The 26,324-nt window shown below is 37.8% G+C and overlaps 1 protein-coding gene across 1 annotated transcript in view; it reads left to right on the forward strand.

Moving 5' to 3' along the window:
• The window catches only part of SEMA5A (semaphorin 5A), a gene marked incomplete at its 5' end in the record, with an annotated part of 210,120 nt that overhangs the window by 77,154 nt on the left and 106,642 nt on the right, over window positions 1–26,324 (forward strand). Inside the window, 4 exons of the mRNA XM_057370806.1 lie at window positions 1,023–1,236; window positions 14,286–14,571; window positions 17,763–17,898; window positions 21,184–21,388. Coding sequence (XP_057226789.1) covers window positions 1,023–1,236; window positions 14,286–14,571; window positions 17,763–17,898; window positions 21,184–21,388 — 841 coding nt within the window. The remainder of the gene's footprint in view (window positions 1–1,022; window positions 1,237–14,285; window positions 14,572–17,762; window positions 17,899–21,183; window positions 21,389–26,324) is intronic.

Here is a 26,324-nt window from a genome sequence, read left to right on the forward strand (position 1 = left end):
GGTGGCAGGCCAAATAGGAGAGCTCACCGATCTCTTTTTGCAGCATTTTCCTCAGCTGTGGCAGATGCACAGCTATGAGCAGCTCAGTTCCTCCTACACGCCAATTTTTATGAACCTTGAGTATGTAAGATTTCTGCCACTGTCAGGTTTGATTGGCATCAATTGTTTTAGTTATAAAATGTGGTTGTGTAGCTGCACACTGTGTATGTGTAGTTCTAGAGAAATGAGAGTACCTGTATTMGTGATTTCTGACTGGTGAAAAATGAGAACTCTTGATTGAGAAGATCTGTCATTCTGTTTTCAAAAAAAGCCCAATTGTAGCATCAGTAAGAGTCATAATAAATATCAAAATGTCACTCTTAGGACTAGGCTGCCTATTTGTTTTAGAAGGGGAGAAAAACTTAATTACAAAGAATAGCTGTATTRCTAAAAACACCTCCTTGGCAGATTTATTACATTTAAACCCATTGTACCTTGATTTCCAAATAGCATATTAACATCATGCTTTTGTTTATGGCTGAAAGTATTTGGGCTACTAAATCAGAGATGGTTCTGCTGAGTTGGAATGCTCCTTTTGTTAATCTCATTTGTCATGTGAGATTCTTTTCTAAAACACACCAACAAAACAAATAATAGGTTTTTCTTGTTTTTGTCTARTTGTTTGATACCTGGTGAATACCTTCGTTGTTTCTGGCAATCAGAATGGTTTTATTTTTAAGAATAACAATCTTTTCAGAGATAACTCATTTTTGAGCCCCATCTAAATAGAAAATATTTAAATGTGGTGGATAATGATTGGCATGCATGTTTTACATATCAAAGTGACAAAAGTGAAATCTGACAACATTACAACAAGACTTTTTAATGAGACMATTTCAAATTGATGTAAAGGTCAGCTCATCACTATTGTACAACACCAAAGGTGGTAATTGGTGTTTATCATAGGATTTTGCTCAGATTTCAGTGTAGCTGAAATGATWATTTTCAGGTCAATTTAACCCCTGTTTCTAATTCTTTTATAGTTAAGCAACTTGACAGAGATACATGACCAAATCAGTGGCATGGCTCGTTGTCCCTACAGTCCCCAGCACAACTCCACTGCTCTTCTCACTTCCAGTGGAGAATTATATGCTGCTACAGCCATGGATTTTCCAGGAAGGGATCCTGCTATCTATCGAAGCCTGGGGTCCCTTCCTCCTCTCCGAACTGCCCAGTACAACTCCAAGTGGCTGAATGGTGAGTGCTGAAGGACTGTGAGACTCATCTTTTTTAACTCATGTTCTTCATATTCATGACGTTGAAATTCCATTCCGACAATTTGAATGGTTTTGGAGTATTGTTTATTTAGATTTTTAATTATTTTGCTTTTTTACAGATATTATTTTACTAGTGTAAGTATYGTGGAATTTAGTCAGTATAGGTGAAGTTTGGAGATCTGCCCTTAAATATAAGTCATGTTTGCAGGCAGAGGGATGAGCTGCACTTACAAGGCTCTTACATGGCAAAGCTGAGTCAGTTTTGAGCAATACCTTGCACTGAGGATTCTTTTCTGAGTCCCTCAAAAGCTTAGGGCAGAAAATAAACAGTTTAGAATGGACTGAATTCTCCTGGATTTCCCTGCAGCTCCCAGCCTTGACTGACAAAATGGAAAAAGTTCAGCTTTCAAGCTGCTTGGGTGGYAGACTGACATTTCTGACACTATAGCCAAAGGATAGGGAATAGWGTACAAAACATATCCTAAAATTGTGTTTAGAAGTCAGTTTTGTGTTATGGATGATAATCACCTGATGGGAAAAGCTGTAAGCAGATAGTTCCTGAGGTATGACAGACCAAGTTGCCATTTTGTTTATTATAAAAAGAAAAAGCAGATTATGCTAAAAAGAAAACTATTATTAAGCATGAAGAGTGAAATTATGTATATTATAATTTTCCCATACCTGTTATAGAAGAAAAAAAAAATCATAATGTGATACAACAGTCACTATTCCTACAGCACATTTCATTATGATGGGATTATTCTCATGTTTGAAATTAAATACAAATATAAAACCTTMTAGCTCCAGAACATTTAGTTAGCTGAAACTACCAGACTTTATTTTGAATATTTCAATTCTCATATAATGTGAATGCTGAATTGTGCTTATATGATTGGTATATTTTACATGAACAATGAACCCTCAGAGGTAGCTTGCAGAAATTTGTCACCTTCTCTGAAGGTCAGATTATTTTAGAATGTTAATTATCAGCAACAACAAAAAATCCTAAATTGTAAGGAACATGACAGAATTATAGCAGTGCAAAAGAAATGAGGGGGGAAATGAACTCATTGTATATGTATTCCYGTTCAGGCACCCTTTGTCCACATASCTGGATATTGGAATTAATTGCAACCACACCTGTGTGCTTTTGTCAAAGGGGAAAAARTCTTGACACAGAATTTGCAGTTTATCTGTACATTTTTATGCCAAAGGCACACTGTAATTCCCTCTAGACTTCACTAATTAATGATATTCACTGTATTCACATTTTGCCTATTAAAAGCTTCAAATGTACTTATACATTCTCCATTACAGCTCATTCTTCTGTCTCAAAACTGTTTATAATTAAGTTACCAGGAAACTGTAGCTTTTATCTTTGGGGAGGAAGAACAAGATTAGTTTTGCAATTGGAGCCAGTTCAACTAAGTCCAATAAAAGACTGAAAGCAGCCCAGTTACCTTTATTAAAGGAAGGGGGAATATTTTCTGGGGTAGCTAGGAGTGGGGGAKTCATCTGCTTGACTTGGGGATTCATCTGCTTTAACGTCAATTTTCATGCTTATTCGATTCAGTGCCAAGAAACTACATTAGCTTTTCTGTGCTTGGACTGAAGTGAAGATTTTGCTGCTTTCACTGAGAAAGTAACACAGATCGATAATCCTGCAACAAAAGTGAGGCATCAACTGGAATGGAAGCTCCCTAGTCAATATCTGTTCAGCAGCAGCTGCTCTGTTACTGTAATTCAGCCTCATTTGAGGTGTTCTTGTTCATGAACATGTGTCTRTCAATGCTTCTAATTCAAAGTTTTCCCCAGAAACACTATGTTTTTTCACACTTAGATTTTCTGCTCTGCAAGTCATGTCGGACCAATTCAAATAATCTCTGGGGGTGATAGCAGTACATTTAAAACACAGCTGATTATCTTGCTCTGTGCTTTATTGAAATGCAATGAAGACATTGTTGATTTYAATGGCTAGCACAGCAAGTTCAGAGATCTTCAATCCCATCAGTCAGGCAAATAGGACATGCCTATATGCCTAGGCAGTCTGCCCCTGGTATTCACTGCACCTTTTGGTGCAGGATCTTGACCTGTGAAGCTCTGAATCTTCTTCACAGAAAAAAAAAATTGTTCTTAATCTTTCTTTCCAAAAGATCTGTAATCACAGGGACAATGTTTTGCAGTGTGGGAGGGGAAAATGGAGCTGGTGTGTCAGGTGGCTGGGATGGGATCCCRTATTACCATGGTGTGGTTTCAGCCTCTGGAATCACAGTTTTCACAAAGAAAATGCATTTATGTTGTTGGCCTGAGTTCCCCATTTGTTCTTGTTCAGCTAGAGCAATTTATTATTGGGTCCTGCCTTCTACTGGGGACTTTATAGGCCGGGAAGCAATCCACATCAGCTGGGTAGGTTTGTTAACAGCTGTTTACTGAGCATCATTCTGATCAGTTGCTTAACATTAGCAGATTATGGAGAAATTARGTGAATTTTCATTTCTGTATTATCATTTTCTTGATGCACTCATCACTCAATTATCTGGGGGAACAAAGGGTTGGATAGTTCAGTTAAAAGAATTAATTATTCAGCATATATATAAAAGTAAGCTACAGGAATATGCTGAGAGAATATAGCTGGAGGGAAAAAAGAAAATTTATGTGAAACACAAAGATTTTGAGCAAGCACAGGCCTGAAAAGTTATATGGACAGCACAGCAACACTGTCAACAAAGAAATCCTATTTTTGACTGGAGCTAGTTGTTATGGACCCATCTTTGAGGGTCCCTGAATATACTGGTTTTTCAACTATTAGACAACCTGCTTCAGGATTTGAGTCCCCTGAATTTTGTCGAGTTTAAAAATTTTTATTGGCAGAAAGGACAGTTTACCAAAAGTCACAGGTATCTGCACACTTTCCTGAAGTTTTTCCCATTTTGGAAAATTTTAGAMTGTACACAGTGACTTCATTGATGGAGGAAAGAAGCATTTTGTGGTAGTTATTGAACTTAGTCTCCTTTTAACATTTACAGTAGTAAGTAATCTATTCATCTCTTGAATATCTCTGAATATCATCTCCAGTTATGATTTTTTTTTACTTCAGAACTTTGCTTCTAGAAAAAGAAATGGATGCTCTGTTTATCAATGCTACTTCTGCCTTCCTGGTGCCCCTATAGACCTTAAATGCATCTGGCCCAAAGGCAATGAGCAGRTTTTTGACCACAGTTGGAACCATGATGAGCAGGAATTCTGCTCATCTCCATGAGGAGGTGGCACTGAGGCATCAGACCACTGCAGCAGTGTGACCTGAGCACTCACCTTAGTTCAACAGGGACATGGTTGCTCACTGAGGATTTATCCACTGACCATGAAGAGACAGATGCTGTTTTATCCTCTTGCCAGCCCTGTCAGTACTGTGTAACCATGGCACTGTGCTCAAAGGGAACAGGATCACCCAGAGAAGTTGACAGAGGGCTGCAAACCTGCTCTCTCCCTATGCAACAGCTCAGCTGGCTGCAGGATAGGAAGCCTGCAAATGTGAAAAAGAGAACCCAACTCTACCTCCCATTATGTCATATTTTGGCCTTCTCTTTTCCCATGTAAAGGAAAATGTAGTGCCTGAAGCTGCTCACATGRGTATGGATATATACACAAACAAATGAAGGTGTAATTACTGTTTACCAGTAATTTACTTGGTAAGGTGTCATGTCCTGTTCTCCTTTCTTTTTCTCTCTGAATCCATGTTCAAGTCCTTCTGTGCTCAAGGGAAACAATTTGAGGTGATTTGGCACACAGTGAGGATGGTTTAAAGCAGACTTCTCTTCCACTGATTTCTGCTCCTGACCAAAGCAATCAGCAAGACCTTGAGCTTCAGCCAGCTGCTCAGGTCAGTAAAGGGCAGCATGTGCTGGAATGTTTTAAAATTTCCCTTGTAGTATTTAGTAAAATTAATAGTCTGCCTTAGCAGTCTGTTGTGGACATTATTAGATTATAACAAATAAATTAATATTTCATTAAGCTGGCATGCTGTTTATTTCTTTAAACTTTTTGCTGTTTGTGTCTTTAAACTCTCAGTCTAATAATGTTTAAATCATACCTGGAGTTGATACAGTAGTTATAGTATGCTTCTAATTAGGCTTTGCTGTAAAGCAGATCACTTTGGTTATCTGCAAAGTGCGGTAGAGGCAGAATTCATCATAGTTTGCTGTAGAGAACAAAGAGAAGTAAATGTAATAGTTGTATTTGTAGTCCACAGTTGCAGTGTGTCCAGATTGGCAAGGATAAGCCTTCACTGTTTAGACTTAGAAACCTTTTCTGTAGTCCAACATTTACAGTTAGTAAGGGTGTTTCTGCTTTCAGTACACCTCTTTAAGTCACTAAATGTTTGATCTGATGCTTCAGTTTGAAAGTTTGCCTTAGTCTATAATGCCTGTTTGCTTCTGTCAGCCAATAAAAGGGCAAAAGAGATTTAAAAAAAAAGAAAAGGAAATCCATTTCTGTTTCACCACATGGAGWAACACGACATTTGGTTTCAGAATTTGCCAAATGCTTTTGCTTACAATTGCACAGGTCTCCAACTATCTTGAAATGATTGTAGCTTTCTTCACCCTAGATATGAAATGATAGATGCTGTGGGAACTTAGTAAATAAATAAAAATTGTGTTCTRAATGTCATGCCATTTCATCAGTGGGCAGACCACAGATGATTGAAATGTAATCCTATATCAGATTTAACCCCAAACTAGAATAAAATWAAATTAAATTAAATYAAATCAAATCTCTTGCAAATTAGAAGCCTTTCCATCTGTGAAGTGTTGGAACTGTTCTGCTTTACTGGTAGACATAAGATTACCATTTTTCGTCTTGCTGTCCTAAGCATTTGGTTATTAGATACTCTTCTAAAGTAGTTCTTCTGGGGTCACTTTCTTAAAAAAACATTTTGCTTAATAAAAAACTTTTTAATCCAGAGCAGATACTTTTAGTCTTCCCAAGTAATAGTAAAATTCTTACAAWGGTGGTTTGGTTAGTGGAGTTTAATACCATTCTGAATCAATTCCTATTATTGTTTGTTAGCAGGATTTTATTATAACTTTTGCTGCTAGTAGGATGTGTAGAGAGAATTTATGATCTAAGAATAAAAATTAATTMTTTCAATTTTGTTTTTAAGGATTAATGGAAATGGCTATAATAATTCAGTGTTATCCTTTCATTTTTCTGGGTTTTAATGAAAAGTCTTGTAATTACATAGTGCAAGCTTTTCTGTATTATGTAATACTTCATGTAACTCAAAACCGGTGTGTGCTTGAATGTGCAATGTACTCTTTCTGATAAGAGACCTCACTGAAAATGTGAAAAGCATATTCTACCAGTTGTTGCTTATTTTGCAAGAAGATAAATAATTACTTTTCTTTGGTTGTGCCACCCATGAGGTTGGTTCTTTTCTTTTGTGTGTATCATCATTTTGGCCAGTATCCTAAAATAGGGGAGAAAATACCTGCTGGTTTTAAAATGGTCCTTAGGCTTCTACACTGGAGCAGCCACCAGAGGAAAAATCCGAGCAGTTAAGCTCTGTTTTTCCTTTCAAATTTGTACCTTTTCTCCCCGATGGCAGTGACAGAGTAGGAGAGCAGTAAGTTGGTGTGAGATGGAGGTGCCTMCCCTGACTTCCTTTTCTCAGTGCCAGACTAAGCTACTATAAAATACCTTCATAGCATTTCCTTATCTGTTTGAAATGGTAGAGACAARAAGTTGGGATGTTTTTACTTCTCATCTGCCCTAGGTGAAACAGCAAGGTCCAACTTCCATTTATTAAAAACAYCAGGAGGCTTTTGAAGACAGTCTCTTCTTTTACATCTCATTTAGCCTGCTTATGTCAGGTGCCAGTCAGAGAGGCTGAATGAGGAGAGAGGACACTTCCAACAGCAGATCATCTGTTCCCAACTGTGGGGAGGCACAACAGGAGTATGAACCTCGTTAATGCACAAAACTGTGATACACTGTGACCCAGAGAGAATGAACAAACTTCRGACTGAAATGCATCACAGCCAGTGGAAGGTGGAAAATTTAAAATTTCAGGGAACTCATGAAACACACCAGCATTTATCAAAGAAAGAAGGAGAATGAAAGGTTACCTGAATATGAAGAATAGAATAATGTCTTAATTGTGTGAGTAACCGTGCATTGGAACAGACTACCCAGAGAGTTTATGGAGTTTCATTCACTGGAAATGTTCAGGAACAGCCTGGATCCTGTCCAGGGTGCTCTAGGATGACCCCATTTGGGCAGGGAGGTTGGATCAGATGATCCACTGTGGTCCCTTCTAACCTGACCCATTCTGTGATGTTGTGTGATCCTGTGAGAGAAATATTTGAGGCAGAGATGGAATTTCAACAGTAGACATACCAAAACCATTAAGGTGAAAGGGAGAGGATGATTATGAAATTGGTTTCCTTTTTGTTATGAAAAAAAAAAAAGGAAAAAAGAAAAAGGAAAAGGCACTCACTAACAAAGTCTCTCTATCAGTACCCTCCACAGCTGGATGGGGGAGAGAAAATATAATGAAGGGTTAATTAGTTGAGATAAGACTGGGAGAGATCACTCACCACATATCATCATGGGCTAAACAGGCTCAAATTAGAGATTTGAATTGAATTTATTGCTAACAAAATCAGATCAGGATAGTGAGAAGTAAAATWAGCYCTTAAAAMCCTCCACCTTCTCYCCTCCTTCCCAGYTCTACCTTTTACCCCARYGGTGCAGGGAGACAGGGAATGGGGGTTATGGCCAGCTCATSACAYGTCTCTRCCACRGCTCAGGRAGAGTCATTTCCCTGCTGCWTYGTGGGGTCCCTCCCTTGGGAGCAGTTCTCCATGAACTTCTCCAATGTGAGTCCACCCCGCAAGCAACAGTCCTTCCCAAACTGCCACAGGATGGGTCACTCTTCCATGGGGTGCAGTCCTTCAAGGACAGGCTGCTCCAGCCTAGGAACAGGGCTTCTCTCTACAGAGCCTCCCACAGGATCACAGCCTCCTCTCAGGTGTCCATGTGCTCCGGCATGGGGCTCCTCCACCCATGTGGAGCTGTGAGTGGATCTCTCCATCCCTGTGGATCTCCATGGGCTGCAGGGCACAGCTGCCCCACCATGGTCTGCACCAGGGGCTGCAGGGGAATCTCAGCCTGGAGATTCCCTGGTGCTTGGAGCAGCTGCTGCCCCTCCCTCTGCACTGACCTTGGTGTCTGCAGGGCTGGTTCTCTCACCATCTTTCACTCCTCTCATCTGTGGCCACAATTATATCTGCTCAGTAACTTTTCTTCCTTCTTCAGTATATTATCACAGAGATGTTACCGCCATTTTTATTGGCCCAGTCTTGACCAGCAGCACATCCATCTTTTGGAGCTGCCATGGATTGGCTCTGCTGGACATGGGGAAAGCTTCTGGCAGCTTCTCACAGAAGCCACCCCTGTAAAGCCACCCCTACTAAAGCTTGGCCATGCAAAACAGATGCACTGGTCTGCAGGGAAAGTCATTTCATTGTCTCCTCCCTGCAAAACTAGAAGTGAGAAAAAAAAAAAAAATAGCAGTGCAAATGTTTGGAGAGAAATGGTTAAGCCATCATATTTGGGTTTTCTTTCCATACCATAACTGCTGGTTGGAGAAATCTCCTTAAAAAAATACGATATATTATAGTATTAAATAAAATACTTAAATAAAATTAATAATTCCTGTATATGTGGAATTATGGATTCCATTTTATTTAAACGTCCAAACTTCTGGATCTTTTGATACATCCTGATAGTCCAAATTTCCAGAGGTTTTGAGTGAATTAATGTAATCCCTATGTATTTTTCACCCTTGCCCCCCTGCTCCTAGATACATGGCTTTGCAAGGTGTCTATCCAGTGAATACAGGTCACATAAAATCCATGAACTCCAGGTGCAACTTTCAAGGGCTTRAWTAAGTATTARGTCAGAKCAGAGAATGTCTTCTATGACTAAGYTTGTCACTGGYAAATTTGCATCAGCAAAATGATATAATAAATTGCAAACTATTATGCCATGCATGAACACTTTACCTTGAAAATTAAGAAGATTTATTTGAAATAGACAACAGAAAATAAAACAAGGAATTTTGTAWTACCATGTTTGAAAACAGTTTTTCAGAAAAGAAATAATTGCATTTCAGAATTTATTAGAGTACATCAGTAAAAATGTAATGAGTGCATCCTCTTTTATTATTATTCTGAATTGTATTATAAAATCTATCAGCAATATAAGAGAAGATTAGAAAAAAATGCCTGGGATACAAAGTTTTAGTGTATTTTGCTGTCCTTGCTCTTCCATACCTATAAAATTTTCAATTTAGCAAAAGGAAAAGAATGTAAAAGAASTCATGGAGAGCTAAAGCATTGCTAAGGAAATAGTCAAAATAGATTGGTAGCMAGCTTCTCTATGACACATTAGCATTTTTATCACACATCCTAGGTAATTGTGAAACACAGAGGAAAAAATAGCAGTTAATAAACCATTTCCTCCAGTTTCATACAGGATTTAACATTTTACAGCTCAGCTCCTGAGGGTGGATATGGCTGTGATGACCACAAGTTATGTATTACTTTTGAGATATATGATTCTGCAGGAAAATTTTGCTCTGTGATTAAAATTTGTCCTTAAACCTTCATGAGCAGTGATGCATGATCAGCCTAATKCAAGGTCTGTACATTTTTCCAACAGCTGCAAAGGGCCACAACTGAATGAATATTCTTAATGAATATACAGAGATGGCGACATGCAATTGCAACTGGACTTCATTGATTATGTTAATAAGATGAAAGAAAATAGTGTAGACGGCACATCTGAAGCTTAAATGCTTTCCATTACTTTAAGTGTCCCTTTTGGAGAGCATTTTTAGCTGAAATGTGAAGTTTTTTTAAAAAAACTCAAATGCATCTTTCTAGAATTTAATGATAGTAAGCATTTGGCTGAATATGAATATTTGGAAGAAATGGATATTTAGAGATCAAGAGTGTGGTGTGATTCATTGATCTAGTGAGGTGAGTGGACAACTTCCAGGTAGATGTCATTCAACATTAGAGCAGTATCTGGACTCCTAACATTTTGAGTATATTATGTATTCATGAATCTTTGTGTGTGTTTCGTATTTTATGTGTATATATACAAATAAAATCTGATCTGTGTCTAGATCAGAAAAGCTTAATATWTTAACTTTCTTTCAACATTTCTGTTAATTCTTTAATTTCACTTTTGACTTGGARTGCCTTGCACTTCAGATGTGAGTGGTCACATCTCACAGGGACAGTTGAAATCACAGCTCCTATTTGCTTAGAGTAGGCTTTGGATTTTTTAATCCTTGAGGTTAATTGCTGTTGCYTTTTTAAAGGAAGTTATATAATTTCCTGACATTTGTTTCACTCTGGAAACAGTAGCATCCACTAATTATGTAAATTAGGCGATGAAGTGTGCTTCAGAAGATGTGAAGTTATATGGATTAAGGAGCACAAGCAAACTTGCTTCTAAGCTCAGACAGTGAGAAGAGGCCAGGACTACCTCAGAGGTTCTCACAGAGGCATTTTAGGTTTTTTTTTCCAATTCCTATACACAGAAAAATTCCTGTGCAGTTCCACTCATGTTTTTACCCACTCAGATTGCAYCTACACAACTGAATAAAAAAAGCCCAGGAAATAAACTTATTCATGACACCTTTGGCAGGTGGAAAGGAAAAATAATCTGAAGGGAATCATTGCATCTTCCTAGGAAGTGTTTTCATATTAAGAATAGAGAGTGTGCTCCCCAGAAAACGTAGAAAATTTGACTCCATCCTTGAGAGAAACAATCATATTATTTCCCATTGAAGCCTTATCTTGGCTTCGTATGGTTGAGCTGCCTTCTTTGCAATAACTGAGAAGAGTCTGAGGGGAAACATCCTTGTTGGGCATCACACTGCTTTATGAAGGAAATTGTAGTAATGAGTAAGCAAACTTGAGAAATAGCAGAGTAATGTGCTTGCCCAGGGGCAGCACTAACTAGCCACCCAGTGCTTTCAGTGCCTGGGCTCGTGCCTCTGTGTGGCCCTGCTCCGTGCTGTGCGYTGCAGATGTTTTTTGGGTCACATCAACAAAGTCATTTTCTTGCTTTCCTGATTCCACTGGCTCCATTTAATTTGGGAAAGTCTAGTCAGCCTGACACGTCCATAAATTGAGTATATAAAAAAYCCTATAAAGGTCGTATACAATACTCGTGACATTATTACAGGTTGACATTCTCATACKAACTGTGTTCTGTCACACACCGGAATACTTGCACTTGTTGTGTTGATCTGATAAATCAGAAATGAAGTGTGTTCGCCCTTCCAGAACTATTTGCAAAGTCAGCATGAAACAAGAGATTCACTTCATTTGCTGCATTAAAAACTTTCATTTTTATGAATGTAAGTCCTCCATGTCAACAAATAGCAGTTCACAGCAAATACTTGCACACTAAGAACAGATCTTTCCTAGCTGGGAAGCTCCTTTTTCCTTTGAAGTTTTGAAGTGACCCTTTTCATTTTTCCCAAAGAGAAAATAAAATAAATAAAGTCTGACATGATAATCCTTCCATATCTACTGAATTCCCCAAGGTAACTCTGAAATTATTACATTTAATGTGAATGGAAGCAGTTTTAACAAGTTTCAACAGCAGGTCACATTTTCATCAGTTCATAATCACTAAAGTATAAGCATAGGTGTTTGTAGATTTATATATTGTTTCTCAGTTTTGGATCCATGAAATATTAGTATTAGGTATTTTTTGTACATGTATTATGATTATCAGCACAGGTTTAAAATACTGTCTTTTGAAAGGCTGACATGGATTTTCAAGAACCCTGAATACATTCTGAATGCATTTCATATTATATTTTTCCTCCTATAGTTTGTGAGGTTTGTTTTATTTTTGYAATTCATCATTCCTTGCACTGAGTGCTTCCAGTAGTGTTTTTTTTCACTCTGCAGTGAAATCCTGTGGTGCCAATGTAGGGACCTTTTTATACCAGTGTGTCTCCAGTGAGAAGTATCTTCAGGCCTGATTGCAARGCAGGGCTTCCTTGTTTAATGCTTGTACAGAATGTTTTTTTGTGGGTGGATCAAATTGATTTTGAATATTTGCACGGTAGGTTTTTGGAGCCTTTGGAAAAAATCCCTATTGTAATCAAAGTTTTACACAGATATGGAATGAAGATTTAAAGTTCTAGTAAAGTTAACCTTACTGATAGTTTAGTTCTTTGTATATTGTCAGCCCTATTTTATTTCTAATTATATCAAAAATATCATAATAATCCCAAAAAWTTTTTATATCAAAAAGTCAAACTATTTTGCTTTCCCCCCTTTTCTTAAAGACACAAATGCACTGAGGCTATGTAATTTATGAAGGTTCAAGGCACCAACAAGTTCTTAGAATTGTTTGATTGCAATCTGCCAGTAAAATACCTGTGCAGCTCTGAATGTGGGGAAAATGTGGTGTGTTCCCRACTGCTTTCAAGGCAGCACTTAATAGAATAGTGGAAGTTACAGGGAAGAGACAGAGCTCTATTGGATATGCTCATCTTCATACATATGAGGCAGTTTATAATCATTTGCTGCCAAAAACCTGTCCTGGGGACTCTCAGCACAGCAGATAGGGATGGAAGCAGTGCAAGAGGACACATTARCTGGGATCTGGTCTGTCTTTGGAAAAGAGTTTTCTGACAGAGGTTGGATTGCTGTGGAGCAATGCCAGCTTGCTTGCCTTTTTAGTGCCTCTCAGAAGTTTTGATAGRTTTGAGATGCCCTGTGAAATGGTTGTATTGAATTACATCTGCCTTTTTCTATATGAATAATTTTATTATATATTTTCTAYATGAAGTAATTTTGTTTGGAGTGTTTTGTCACAATAGATGTTTTTAGAACTGCTTTATTTATTTATTTTCCCACTTAAGAATATAATTTGGGAACAAGAAATAAAAGTTTCCTTGTTTCTCAGGATTATCAGTGTTCTAAAATGGTTCCTTGCACAAATGGGGCTCTTCTTCACAATTCTGTGTATCAAATTTGTTTTTCCTTTAAGAATTCGTCAGGTTGTCAACCTCTTTTAAGGTCATGGACTTTCCTCACTTCTAGTAATCCTTACAGGAAATGGACCAGATGTTTATTGTCTTTGGTATCCACGGTTATTTTTTTTTTTTTCCTTTCAAGAAATATTGCCATCTGTTGCTTTCCAGATTATTTTTTGTGTATTCTCTACTTTTGATCAGTTTTCAAACATTTTTTTAAAGAAAGAAAAAAAAAATCTATAATGCTCTCAAAAGCATTATGTGAGATGGGGTTGAAATGTAGTTATCTTGCCATCAAATATTCTTGTGTAGTTCCCTTTTCTTTTCATTGCAGCCTCTGAGCACATTTTTACTGATCAATTACCACCTGTTATCCTGCAAATCTGTAGCAATGGCATGGTGGCAAAGCAGAAACAGGGTTAAAAAAGAAAGCAATTACATTGTAAGAATTCACTGTGCCCTTATGTGAAGAAWGAAAACCCAGAGACACTTTTCATGGTGGAAAACAATGAGCTGGRCCCAGGCTGCCCATCACAGTCTTGTTCTATAAACACCTAGAGCAGAACCTTGTGTGGTGGTTTAAAACCTGCTGGCAGGGTGGTGTGAAGAATAGAAAAGGCCTTGGATCTGTGTAAGTGCTGCTCAGCAATAACAAAAACATCCATGAATCCTGGAACTGTTTCCAGGACAAATGCAAAACACAGTGCCATGTTAGCTATGATGAAAAAAATTAACTCTACCCAGCCAAACCCAGCACATCCTGATCATGTGTCTCATAATCCCAGCTGRACATCAGTTGTCCTGTTCAGATGTCGTAGTGCAAATTCCCTAAAGGATAATAAAAAGTGTGTTTATCTAAATAAAAGGCTTGACGATAAATCCAACTTCTATGTTAGTATGACTGCATAAATCACAAGGAGGCAATAAATGACCTTTCCTTCTGTTATTTTCAGAACCAAATTTTGTGTCATCTTATGACATTGGCAACTTTACCTACTTCTTCTTCCGGGAAAATGCAGTGGAACACGACTGTGGGAAAACAGTTTTCTCTCGTGCTGCTCGGGTGTGCAAAAATGATATTGGTGGCAAGTTTGTGCTGGAGGATACCTGGACTACCTTCATGAAAGCTCGTCTGAACTGCTCTCGCCCTGGAGAAATCCCATTTTACTATAACGAACTTCAGAGTACTTTCTTCCTGCCAGAACTGGACTTGATCTATGGGATTTTTACCACTAATGTGTAAGTAAACTGAATTATATATTTTATTTCCTTGTTGCTTGTGACAGCAAAACCTAGAACTTCTGAGCTGCTCTCTTCTGAATGCCAAGTAAATTCATAAACTCAAACTACTGTTTTGCCCAATCCACTGTTTTCTGTGAACAAGTATCAGTTACAAATGTTTCCCACAGGAATTGTTGAAAACATAAAAGAAGGATGAGTTCTTAATATTTCTTTATGGCAGGGAGCCAGTTGTGCTTAAGACTATTCTGCTATATTCTTCATTTATTCTTAGAAAGGAATTTTTTTAACTGTTGTTATGCATAARTGCATTATGTGTTTATGAAATATTTTGCAATTGTAATGTGACATGATAATGAATTTGACATGATGGAATTTGATCATGTTGTAAAGAACTCATCCAAAAGAGCACTAAAGGTATTTTTACTTATTTTAAATTGTTCCTAGCATGTCCTTAGGTGGGTCAAACCAAGAATTTAACCTAATTTTAAGTGAATCTGTTATGCCAATAAGGTATTTTTTTTTAAATGTACAATTTGGTCTTATTTTTTTTTTAATATTAGTAAATTGGATGGATGTAGGAAAAAAATATACATTTATCTCAGAAATGTCCTTTTTTACTTTACACCTGATGACTGGAGGGCAAATGCTGTTCAGCGAGAGCAGCCTCTGTGTTATGGCTGTGCAGCCCAATGTTTAGACCACTGGAACAATTTCAGATTTCAAGTTTTGATTCTCCTGCTTTCTTGTGGTGTCTTCCTTTGTAAGTCAGTTTTGTCTAGAATTTTAAAAGGTCCTTGGGCACCTAAAACATAGGTAAGGGACCTGTGAACACTGGGATATCTACCTTTTGAAATATCCATTAACCAGGTGGAAATGTTTACCAGTAAATGCCAACAAATTAGAATCCCTTCGCATTCTAGACAGTGAGCACAAATTGGAGCTCTTTTTGGCATCTTCCAGACTCAGGATCACCCTGGAATGGCAGTTTGGGCTGTGAGCACAATTAGGGATGGGCTGCTCACACCAGGCTGTGGCAATTCTGAACTCATGACATTGGATGATGAGCTCAGCCTATTTCTGCAATGGAGGAATGCAGTGAAWCTAAACACTGTTTTTATAAAGAGAATAGTAGAGATTTTGAGATTACTGTGGATAAGAAAATCTGCTGTTGTTTTGATCAGTAATTTTAATTTTGTTCTGTTTTACTAGCTGGTTCAWAGGCTAAAAGACAGGTATTTGTCAGGTGGCATCCACGTAAAGTGTTCAAAATCTTCCATGAGAAATCAAAATAACCTCGACATGTTGCTGCCATGACAAGCCTGAGCAGAGGAATTCTCCTCCAGAAAATCTACGAGGCTTTGGCCATGGAAGGGGAATGATATTCCTGATGCTTCCTGGCTCTTGTGAAAATGGACTTGCTATTGTTAAGACTGCCTTTGCCACATGAAAGTAGACAGTATTTTAAACCTCTTGCTACTTTCCTCTTTCCCCATGGCCCAACATTCTGATTGTCCAACAGAGGTGGACTCTCCAAAGAGGAATTAWTTGTCACTGAGAGTAGAGTTTGTTGATTGCTCTATTTAAATTCCTGTCATGAAGTGTTGTAACTACATGTTTTGGACTTTTTTGAAATGTTTTAGAGTTAGGATCACTTTCCAATGCTGGCTACCCATTCACAGAKAGTTTGTGTAATCATAAGATCCACCTTTCTCCTATGACAAAGAACAACATAGTTCTTTCTGTTCCTGTAACACCATCAGATATAACTAAATGGCATTCATAATTCATCAATCTCAATATCTTTATAATTGCAATGATATTATCATACCGTAATGCTTTTTTTAGTATACTTTAAGGTGCATGTGGAGAAAAAAAATGAAACATTTCTCTAACAGCCAAACCTGCTCCTTTTATACGTGGTTGACTATTAAGTCCACTATAGCCACTGCTTCCTGATAAAGCTGATTTTCTTTCTTTCGGACTATCCAAAAAAATCAATAAACATGAGCCTGATGTCCTCTTATGACTTCATGAAATTCAAGAAAATATTAGTACAGCTAATTATATTAGTGAGCTGCATTTAATGATATAGGCAAGGATTTATCAGCTCCAATGATGATTTTTTCTGCAGAAGCTGTAAKCATGGAACTTCACATTTTGGGCTTCCTGTGAAATAAGAGTGATAAGCATAAGAAAGCAAATTGGCCTTTTGTCCTTTTGTTAAATCCATGTAGCCTAACTCTTTTTCAGTTTTTTTTCACATCATTATGGAGTTTCTGTAGTATGCTTTCTTAAGCCTTTAAGAAATTGTAAATTTCTCAATGTGTAAGTTACAGGCTAAACTTGAAAAAAAAAAAAAAAAAGAAAAAAGAAGAAAAATAAAAAGAATGCTGTGTGGATCAATTGCCAGCAGTGTTAGCTTCAACAGGAAATCTGTGCAATTGACACATTCATTATCTATTCCATTATCTCAAAATGAGGAAAAGAACAACGCAGCTTTCCATATTATGAGCTTTCATAGTTATTAGATTATAATCTTTACACTGTGCAGAATTACTTTATTGCCATGTATATCACATTTTCGAGGCAAAYACAGGAAATTGCAAGCTTTGTCCAGCTGCCATTTATTGATATTTATTTTTTTTAACATGATATTTTGTATGCAGTCCAAGTTGTTTTCCCTTGATGGATTTCTGGAACTTGCAGTCTTACTGCTGCACAGCATCTCTTGGAAGACAGGGGTTTTGTGGATATGTCTTTTCCAGGGATTCCAGAGTCTAGACACATACTATACATTGAAAATCCTTACTTATGTTGTGCAGTCATTTTTTGTATGGAAGAAACTTTCTTGAGCACTGAGAATAATATCATTCTGAGCTTTGTAACCAGAAAAGAGTTGACYCTAGTGCGTGTGATTATGTGTGGAGGTATAGAGCAGCAGCAGAAAGTTGGATGTTCTGAGATTTTTCTCAAACCAGCTTCTTGGTAAGGCTGACAAATATTTTAAATGCAATGACTATGCTAAATCAGCTTAACATATATCTTGAGGTATCATCTCCTGGCCGATCATATCTGCTTCATTAATTACTTGAAAGATTGAAGAGTTATTGCCCTTTTTATTTATTTTTCAGCAAGTTGAATTCTTAATGTTATGACTTCTTAGGTTAATATTTTTATTTCTTTTGCAGGAACAGCATAGCAGCCTCAGCAGTTTGTGTTTTCAATCTGAGTGCCATAACTCAGGCCTTTAATGGACCCTTCAAATACCAGGAGAACTCTCGCTCTGCTTGGCTTCCATATCCCAATCCTAACCCTAATTTTCAGGTATGCATATGTGGGAAAAAGACAATATTTTATGTGAGGTTTCCTCAAAGTACTGTGTGGCTCATAATTTATAAACCCAGTTTTGCACTATGTTGTAGCCTAAGACCTTAAAAAAAAACTAAATCTAAAAAAGTGCTTAGGAGAGCCCCTTATTTCAACATACTTAATTTTAATTTTATAGTTCCACAAAATAATTTGGGTTGAAAAACCAATGTACTTTGAAGGGTAGGAGAAAAAAGGCTTAATTTCAAACTTCTGTCAAAATAAAACACTTTGGTTATCTGTCAAGGTGACATTAACTCCTGGCTGAGGTACGMTCAAACTGCTATTCTCTTTTGCATTGTACTTGTGCTATTAGGACCTAAGAAATGGAACAGTGTCTGACAGAAAATACAAGGTGGGAGGGAGGTATTAAAGAAGGAGTGGTCAGAATTTTATATATTTTCATGTGCAAGGTGGTCCACACTCCTTGAAGAGTGAGATTAAAAGAATTTGTGATGTTTTGTGCCTCTCATTTGAACTTGTTGGCCTCACAGCGTGCAATAATCTGCAGCTGGCTGACAGTGTAAAAGCATTCAGAGGAACTCTACAAAAAGAAAGGGGTATTTCACTGAGCACATATGCATTATTTTCCTCTGCATAGTCACCGCTCCTACTAGGAYAATTTTAATCAGTTTGCTTCTTGCAAGGGAGATGGAAGGAAAAGCAACATTAATTTAGTGATTAACAACAACAACTTAAGGTACTTAAGTGTATGCACATTTATACACCTTTGACCCTTCTTTAATCTCAATGCAATTTCACAAGTTCACTTCTGCTCCTGGAACAGCCTTCCCTAGTTTGTAAGAGTCRTAAGATCTTTGCTAGCATGAAAAAGAATCACCCATCGGGGATTGTAAGTAGTTTTAATTACTTCTTGATCTATGCAAATGAATGAAAATAAGGCCCAGGTTACAGGCTAGAGCCACGTAACCGTTCCTAAGTTGTAAGTTGTCATTAGCCGAGTGACAAGGCTCTGTTTAAGTAAGCCATGTTGCAGAAGTGGGCTATATTTGCATACAGCTTTTTACCTGTTGAAGAAATACTGGTATTGTCAAAATAGTGGTAGGAAGAGGGTCTAAGAGAGGCTAACTTTTTGAAGGAGAAAGCCTGAAAAAATGCTTTTATGTAAAAATCTTATCACCTTTCTGACTAGGTAAGCACATCCGWTAAAACTTAATAAACTCTCCCTACAAACCCTGCATTAATGTGGTGTTAATTATTGTGAGAGCAGCCCATACTGAATGGTACTTACAAAGAAAGATGACAGCCTGATGGCTGTGTAAAGCCAGTTTAAGTCTCTACTGTACTGTTAGTGCACATCTCCAAGTCCCAGTCAAGACTAAGATGTTGAAGAAATTTATTTCTTAGATGGTCTGGCTGATTTTAATGCAGCTGCTGCTCCAATTTACAAAAGCAGTGACAACAGTTGTGTCATATCTCACTGTGCCACAAACAGCTTTGAAGGCCACAGCTGGTGTTAAAAGCTGTCATGTGGCCTTTTACAACACAGTATTGAARTAATTTGATGTTAACTGATCTCTAGGTATCTTAGTGATGTCCAACTTCTGTCCTTTTGCCGATGCTGCATTTTRTTCCCCTGAATAACCTTCTGTTCGATTTCTGGCTCCATAAGTGGAGCAGTGATGTATACTAGAAGCTGGTCTAATCCTTAGAGCTGGTGTAACCATTCGTCTTGATTTGATGGTGCTTTGGAGTACACACTTCACACAGATGAGATATATTCATTGACTGAGTCACTGGTTTCCTTCCCAGAAAGTACTTTCCTTTTTAAGATCCTTATGACAGGGTATCAGAAATTCTTTTTGTGCAGTTCCAGGTGTAGATTTATCCTCTGAGTATTCACCTACTCAGAGAGAAGTATGTGATTTGAAGGAAGAATACTGCTATGTAGATATATTACATCAAACATTGTATTTCCAAGGCTGGATTATATTAATAAAATATTTTCCCTATTAGAATACTATTAGAGTCCAAGTTTTGAGGAACATTGTTTTCTCCAGAGATCATTGCTTTTCTCTTTAGACAGGGCAATGTCTAACATAAGACCAAGGACCATTTGCATTTCAGTAAACTATGAGTGTTCAGCTGGAATTTGTCCTGCTTAATACATYCAGGGGCATTCTTCCTTTGCATGATTTTTTTTCCACTGATCTGACATACAGAGCAAGTAACTGTTTYCTGCCAGTTGCTAATTTGTCTTTCCTCATCATCTGATTTGCCATTATGAAATAATTTATTTGACTTCTCTTAACATTTGTGGATTTGGAATGATCACTCAATTTTGGATTGAAAATATACCAATAATGAAAAAATAACTGGCAGGGTTTGTCACGCTATTATTTTGTTCATGCTGTAATTCATTGCATGATTTATGRCATAGTAAAACAGAATGAAAATTATGGCTTAGGTATGCCTTTCACATCACGCAGATACTTGATAAATGTTGTAAAGTAGTGCTTTACTTCTCTGATGCAATTATGCCTGAGTAAACATGTGAATGTTTATATAYTCACATGCATTAAGAAGCTTTCTCTTTTGTGTCCTCAGTTGAACACAAATATGTTAAAATTAACTCCCGCTTATTTTGCTTTGTTTGTGTTTGAAATTTGTCCATGCAGCTAGTGGATGTTTTCCTGTAAGTAAAGAATGCAGTTTTCCATTTTAAAATATGGTCAATTTCAGTGCAAAAAAAGTCTTTGCTGTGGATAATATTTGATAGAATGCTGTGCTGTCCATTTTTGCTACTTTAAGACAGAGTCCTAAGAAGCTTCTAGAACTGCATGTGGCACTTCCACCTGTCATTCTTGTCAGCCCCTGACTGTGGTAGGACGTGTGTCTTTAGCACTGCAGTCTGTGAAAATTATAAGGAAGACTAGACAGAAAGTCATTCAGTTTTTTAGATGGTAGTTTTTTTCCTTCCTGCCCTGGATATAGCAAAACATAGGATATAGCAAAATATTTCTATAATCCACTTGTGCTGGTCTGTATGGTGCTCTTCCATACTGTTTACAATTAAGGAGCCTTCACAGTACTGCCTCAGGAAAACTGAACTTCCTCAATCCTTGGACAGTCTGGTTAGCACTAAAATGGGACTTGAAGGTTGAATTCCACATTGTCATTACAAGTTATGCTCTTGCTTTTATTTTCTTCTGCTGTAAATCAGAGAGTAAATCTRTTGTTATTGGTGGCACATATAGTCATGCTATTTTTCTGTGTTTACAGTGTGGCACCATGGACCAGGGTTTGTATGTAAATMTGACTGAGAGAAATCTTCAAGATGCACAAAGATTCTTCTTAATGCATGAGGTTGTTCAACCAGTCATTCCAATTCCTTACTTCATGGAAGACAACAGCCGATTTTCCCATGTGGTTGTGGATGTTGTGCAGGGCAAGGACATGCTTTTCCATATCATCTATCTTGCCACAGGTATGAACTCTTCATTGCTGTGATAAATGCAAAAGGCCTTTGGGTTTTAATGTTCTGTTAATAACTTATGAATTTTGTGTACAGCACCTTAAATATCAGCTTTTCCTCTTTGACACAATCACATGTCTATCTTCTAAGTTTCCTGAATAGATTAATTTAGGCATTGCAATGTCTTTTGTGTTATTTTGTGAACTCCAAATTTGGTGTCTGCTTCCTGTTCCCTTTTAAATTTGTGAAGCTTGCGTGCGCTTGAGGGAATCAAATGTTGGAAATTCGACAAAAGGGACTTCCCAAGTTTCACTGTCTTTTGTTCTTTTTGCTTAGTTAAGGGTACAAAATTAAGGGCCCAAGATAAGATGCTTTAGGACCCTCTGATAAAGAATTAACTTTGCAARTAGCAAATACAGCTGCTGCTATTTCTATTTTGGAATTTTCTGCTCACTTGTATTTTATTAACTTTCCTTTTCATCTCATTTTTTATACATTCATTATGCAGTTTTATACCTTGGCTTATTATTTGCCCATTGATATGTAAGCTWAGCAGTGAAAGAAAAACAACTCTCTACCTTATATTGCTCTTTTTAGAGCTGCTGCCTTATTTTCAAAATATCAGTCTTCTTAAAAATGGAGAGGGTTTTTGTTTTTTCAGAGCATGGATTTCCCCAGCTGAGACTGAAATACTAGMTTGGACTAACATGTTTAAATTCTCATGGCATAAAATTTAGGATAGTTCTTAAATACTTGGGCCTGTGCATATTAGTGGGGAATAGCTCATGAAAGCAATGGTTTRTTAATGTTCAGTTTATCTTGTGCTCCTTGAAAGTTAGGCAGTAATAGAAAAGCTTTTGATAGGTTACAACTCTGCTTGGATTTGACCCRTTCTAGTCAAAATGCCTGCTGGTTGTTAAATCAGAGCATTTTAAGTGAAATCATGCCAATACTAAGTGGTGTTTGTATTGTAGAGGCCTCCTGACCAAACCTGAATTACAGAAACATGCACTGAATTTATTTTATATGAAATGACTATCATTGCATTGTAGGATATTTACATTACTTACATTCTTGGAAGCACCAAGAATAATGAGTTTTGTCATAGTTCTGATTTTCTTCAGGTTTCAGTGTCCCTTGCTGTGTTACCTTTTACATTCGAATCAGTAAGTGAGGATCTAAAATGWTACACTTCATGGTTCATTAATAAATTGTGTTCAGGATGATTCTGGGTTCTTTTTGTGCTGCTGAGAAAACATATTGCTTCCATCTCTTTGTGATATATGCTTGCCTTTCACCTTCATTCTTCTCTGTACTTCTGGTTTTGATTATTCATGGAAGCAGGACTGTCACCTCAGCTGGATCTTTTGTCTGACTTCAGTACCTGCTTTCCTGTAACTGGACAGCAAATGTTYTATAAGTATGAGAATGCATATGATAAAAACCCTATTCTCTTCTTGAAGTTTTCTTGACATAGTCAATTCTATTTCACATGTTTTTCACTGAATTCTCATGAATTCACAGCAGGTTTTGTTAACATTTCTTCTACCCCAATTGAGTGTAAGAACTARGATGTATTTTCCAAAAAATAGTAATACTCCCTTTTGGTAGAATTTGGAATTGCCACACATGTTTACATACAAATACCACAGGTACAATACGTAAGTGTGGTTTAAAAATCCCAAGATAGACCGAATTACATAGTGTCATTTATTTAAATATTAAGATTTTAGGAGAAAGGTGATCTCCTTTGGGGTGMAGATCATAATTTTATTTTCATTATATTGTTGATTGTACAGCATCTTAGTTCTCCCGAGCCCTGCCTTTGCTTATGTAGAGGCTGAGGAGCGGTTAGTATTGAGTTTTCATGTGAAACTGAATATGGTAAAAGATTACTGAGAAAAAATACCACTACTTCTGTAAACAACAGAAAGTAAAAGGCAGTGGCCTTAACTTTGAACATAAACAATACTTTTGGAAACAAACCAAGTTTTAAAACTTTTAATTTCCCCTGTGTCCAGCTTTGCTCCCACATACAGTGTCATCTCCCTCGAGCTCGTAACACCATAAAGCATGTGTATGTTTGGGAGAGATGAAACACTGGGCTGRCAGTTACTACCAGTCATAGAAATGTTATCATTATATCTTTCCTGATTTAATTTATTTGCATTATTAAAAGTGGTGGTAAAATAAATTTTGAATTAAATTTTTACCATGATGCTCTGTCTTTGGAAAAAAAAAAACAACAAAGTAATAAAAGTTGCCGAGCAGGAAAGGCCCTGGGGGGTCAACAGCAGGTGAACATGAGCCAGGAGTGAGCCCAGGTGGCCAAGAAGGCCAATGGCATCCTGGCCTGTTCCAGCAATAGTGTGGCCAGMAGGACCAAGGCTTGATCTTTCTCCTGTACTCACCATTGGTGTGTCTGTGCCTTGAAACCTGTGTTCAGTTTCAGGCTCTTCGCCACAAGGTGGACCTTGAGGTGCTGGAGAATGGCCAGTGGAGGGCAATGWGGCTGAGGAAGTGTCTGATCCTATGAGAAGCAGCTTAAGGACCTGGGGTTATTTGGCCTGAAGAAAAGGGGCCTTAGGGTGGACCTTATCACTCTTTACAGCTGTCTGAAAGGAGGGTGTACCCATGTAGGGGTGAATCTCTTCTCACAATTAACAAGTAGTAGGACAAGAGGAAGTGGCCCTGAGTTTTTCCAGAGGAAATTTGGATTGGATACTGGGAAAAAATTCTACAGTAAAAGAGTGTTCAGGCATTGGAACAGGCTGTTCAGGTAAGCAGTGGAATCACCATCCCTGCAGGCATTTGAAAGACACGTAGATGTGATGGTAGGAGACAGGGTTTAGTGGTTTAGGGTTTAGACTTGGCAGTGATGGGTTAACATTTGGACTTGATGATCTTACAGGACTTTTCCAAGCTAAACAGGTCTATGATTCCCATGGGGAGCAACAGTCTGGTGGGCATTCAGTCCCTGGGAAAATCAAGGAGCACACCTCCTTGGASCACTCCTCTCTGGAGAGGAATTATGAAGAAAAATGTGATTGGGAACATTCATCAGGATTACCCAAGGGTTAATCACATCTGAAATTCTGATTTCTTCCTGTGGGAAAACTTCTGGATTTGCGCATGAGGACAGAGTAGCACCTCAGTTTTAGCAAGACTTTTGATACTGTCTTCCACCATATTCATACATCCAAATTATAATGTATGGTCTCCATGGGTGGACACTGGGATCTATAAAACCTGCTTGGATGTCAGCCTCAGAGGGTGGTTTTACTGGGATGTATAGGAGTAAAAAGGAACCAAGTAGTGTCCTATTCAACATTTTTTAATCAATGACCTGGAGGGGACAAGGARCACACTCTATCATGTGCAGGCGACACCCAACCAGGGTACCAGTAGTTACACTGCAGGATGTGCCATCCAAAAGGCTTAGGCATGCTGAAGGGATGCCATCACTGCAARGAGAGCCAATTGCACCTTGGGCTGTATTGTCAGGAGCACAGCCARGAGATCAAGGGAGGAGGTTGTTCCCCAGTTCTGGCCTCCCCCACTTCAAGAAGGACATGGGTAACATGGAGCAAAGTCAGTGGAGGGCCATCTTCTATTGGAGGCTGGAGCACCATTCCTTAGGAGGGGAAGCTGAAGGAGCTGGCCTTGTTCATCCTTGAGGAGAAAAGGCTTTGTGGGGAGCAGGATGCTGGTAACATCCTGTTAATACCTACAGGGAGTTTACATGGAGAACAGTGACATGCTCTTCACACTGGTGCATGGTGGGAAKACAAGAGACAACAGGCAGAGAATTTCAGACTGGATATGAAGAAAAGGTTTCTAGCTTCTAGGACAGTAAAGCAACAGGTTGTGCAGTCTCCATCCATGGAGGTTTTCGAGACCAGACAACCCCACAGTCTGTTACGGCTGGCTGTCTTTTGAGCAGAAGGTTGGACTTGAGACCTTCTGATTTCCTTTCCACCCTTAATTATCCTGTGTTTATAGTATGCAAGTATAATGTCAAAGTCGTTGGGCTAAATTACCTTTTTATTCAACACTATGATAATAGATGCCATTGCATTTTCTGCTGCCTGAAGGAAAGTGCATTCAACTCTGATGTAAGTAAGCAATTTGCACTTAGCTCTGTAAAGCAGGRTAGACCCAACCCATGCTGTGAGATGTATACACCACAAAAATTTTGTAGTTATAATTCATTCCAACATTCTGCAAAAATTGTCTTTTAAAATACACAAAGCTTCAGTAGAAAAGTAGGCACACAGATTGGATTTAATATAAATGAATATTCTGCTGCCTTTGTTACTCAAAGCCAAAATCCCATTTTTTGAAACAGATGGCCAATAGTTAAGAGAAGCTTCTCTCTTCACCCCCTCGCCTATCAACACTGTTGTTAGAATAAAATTATTACAGGGGAGAATAACCTTGGGAGTATAAAAGTATAATCTAATTTCATTAAACCTTAAATAGATACAGTCTTACTTGARGAGAGACTGGGAGTAAGCAAACAAATGCATTAATCTGCTGTGTCAACAGTCCTCCTTTCCTAAACCTTTGCCGAGTCATCATTCTGCTAGGAGATTCTGGTGTGCTAGGATTTAACAGCTACTGCTTATATCAAAAATAYACTTTGCTACTTTGTGGAAACATCCTAATCTTTCACTGTCCTRACTTTTAACAGAGTGAAGGGATATATCAATTCCTGCACATTTTGTGCTGCTGGCTTTAGGGAAGAAGAAATCCCTGGAACAATTTTTGGTGATTTAGAAAGGACAATCAAGGAAAGCATGCACAGATGTCCTGAACTAAAAATCATCTATAACAATACATGAAAAGTAGAGCAAGCTGGAGAAACACTAATTATTCTGAAATTTTTTTAAGTTTGAAAGGCCTCTTTCTTTGTTAAAAAGAAATCCTATGAATATGTCATGGTTCC

The sequence above is a fragment of the Malurus melanocephalus genome, unplaced genomic scaffold, assembly GCF_030028575.1.
Source record: "Malurus melanocephalus ecotype Western Australia unplaced genomic scaffold, MMel_1.1 scaffold_133, whole genome shotgun sequence".
In the NCBI taxonomy this organism is placed as follows: Eukaryota; Metazoa; Chordata; class Aves; order Passeriformes; family Maluridae; genus Malurus; species Malurus melanocephalus.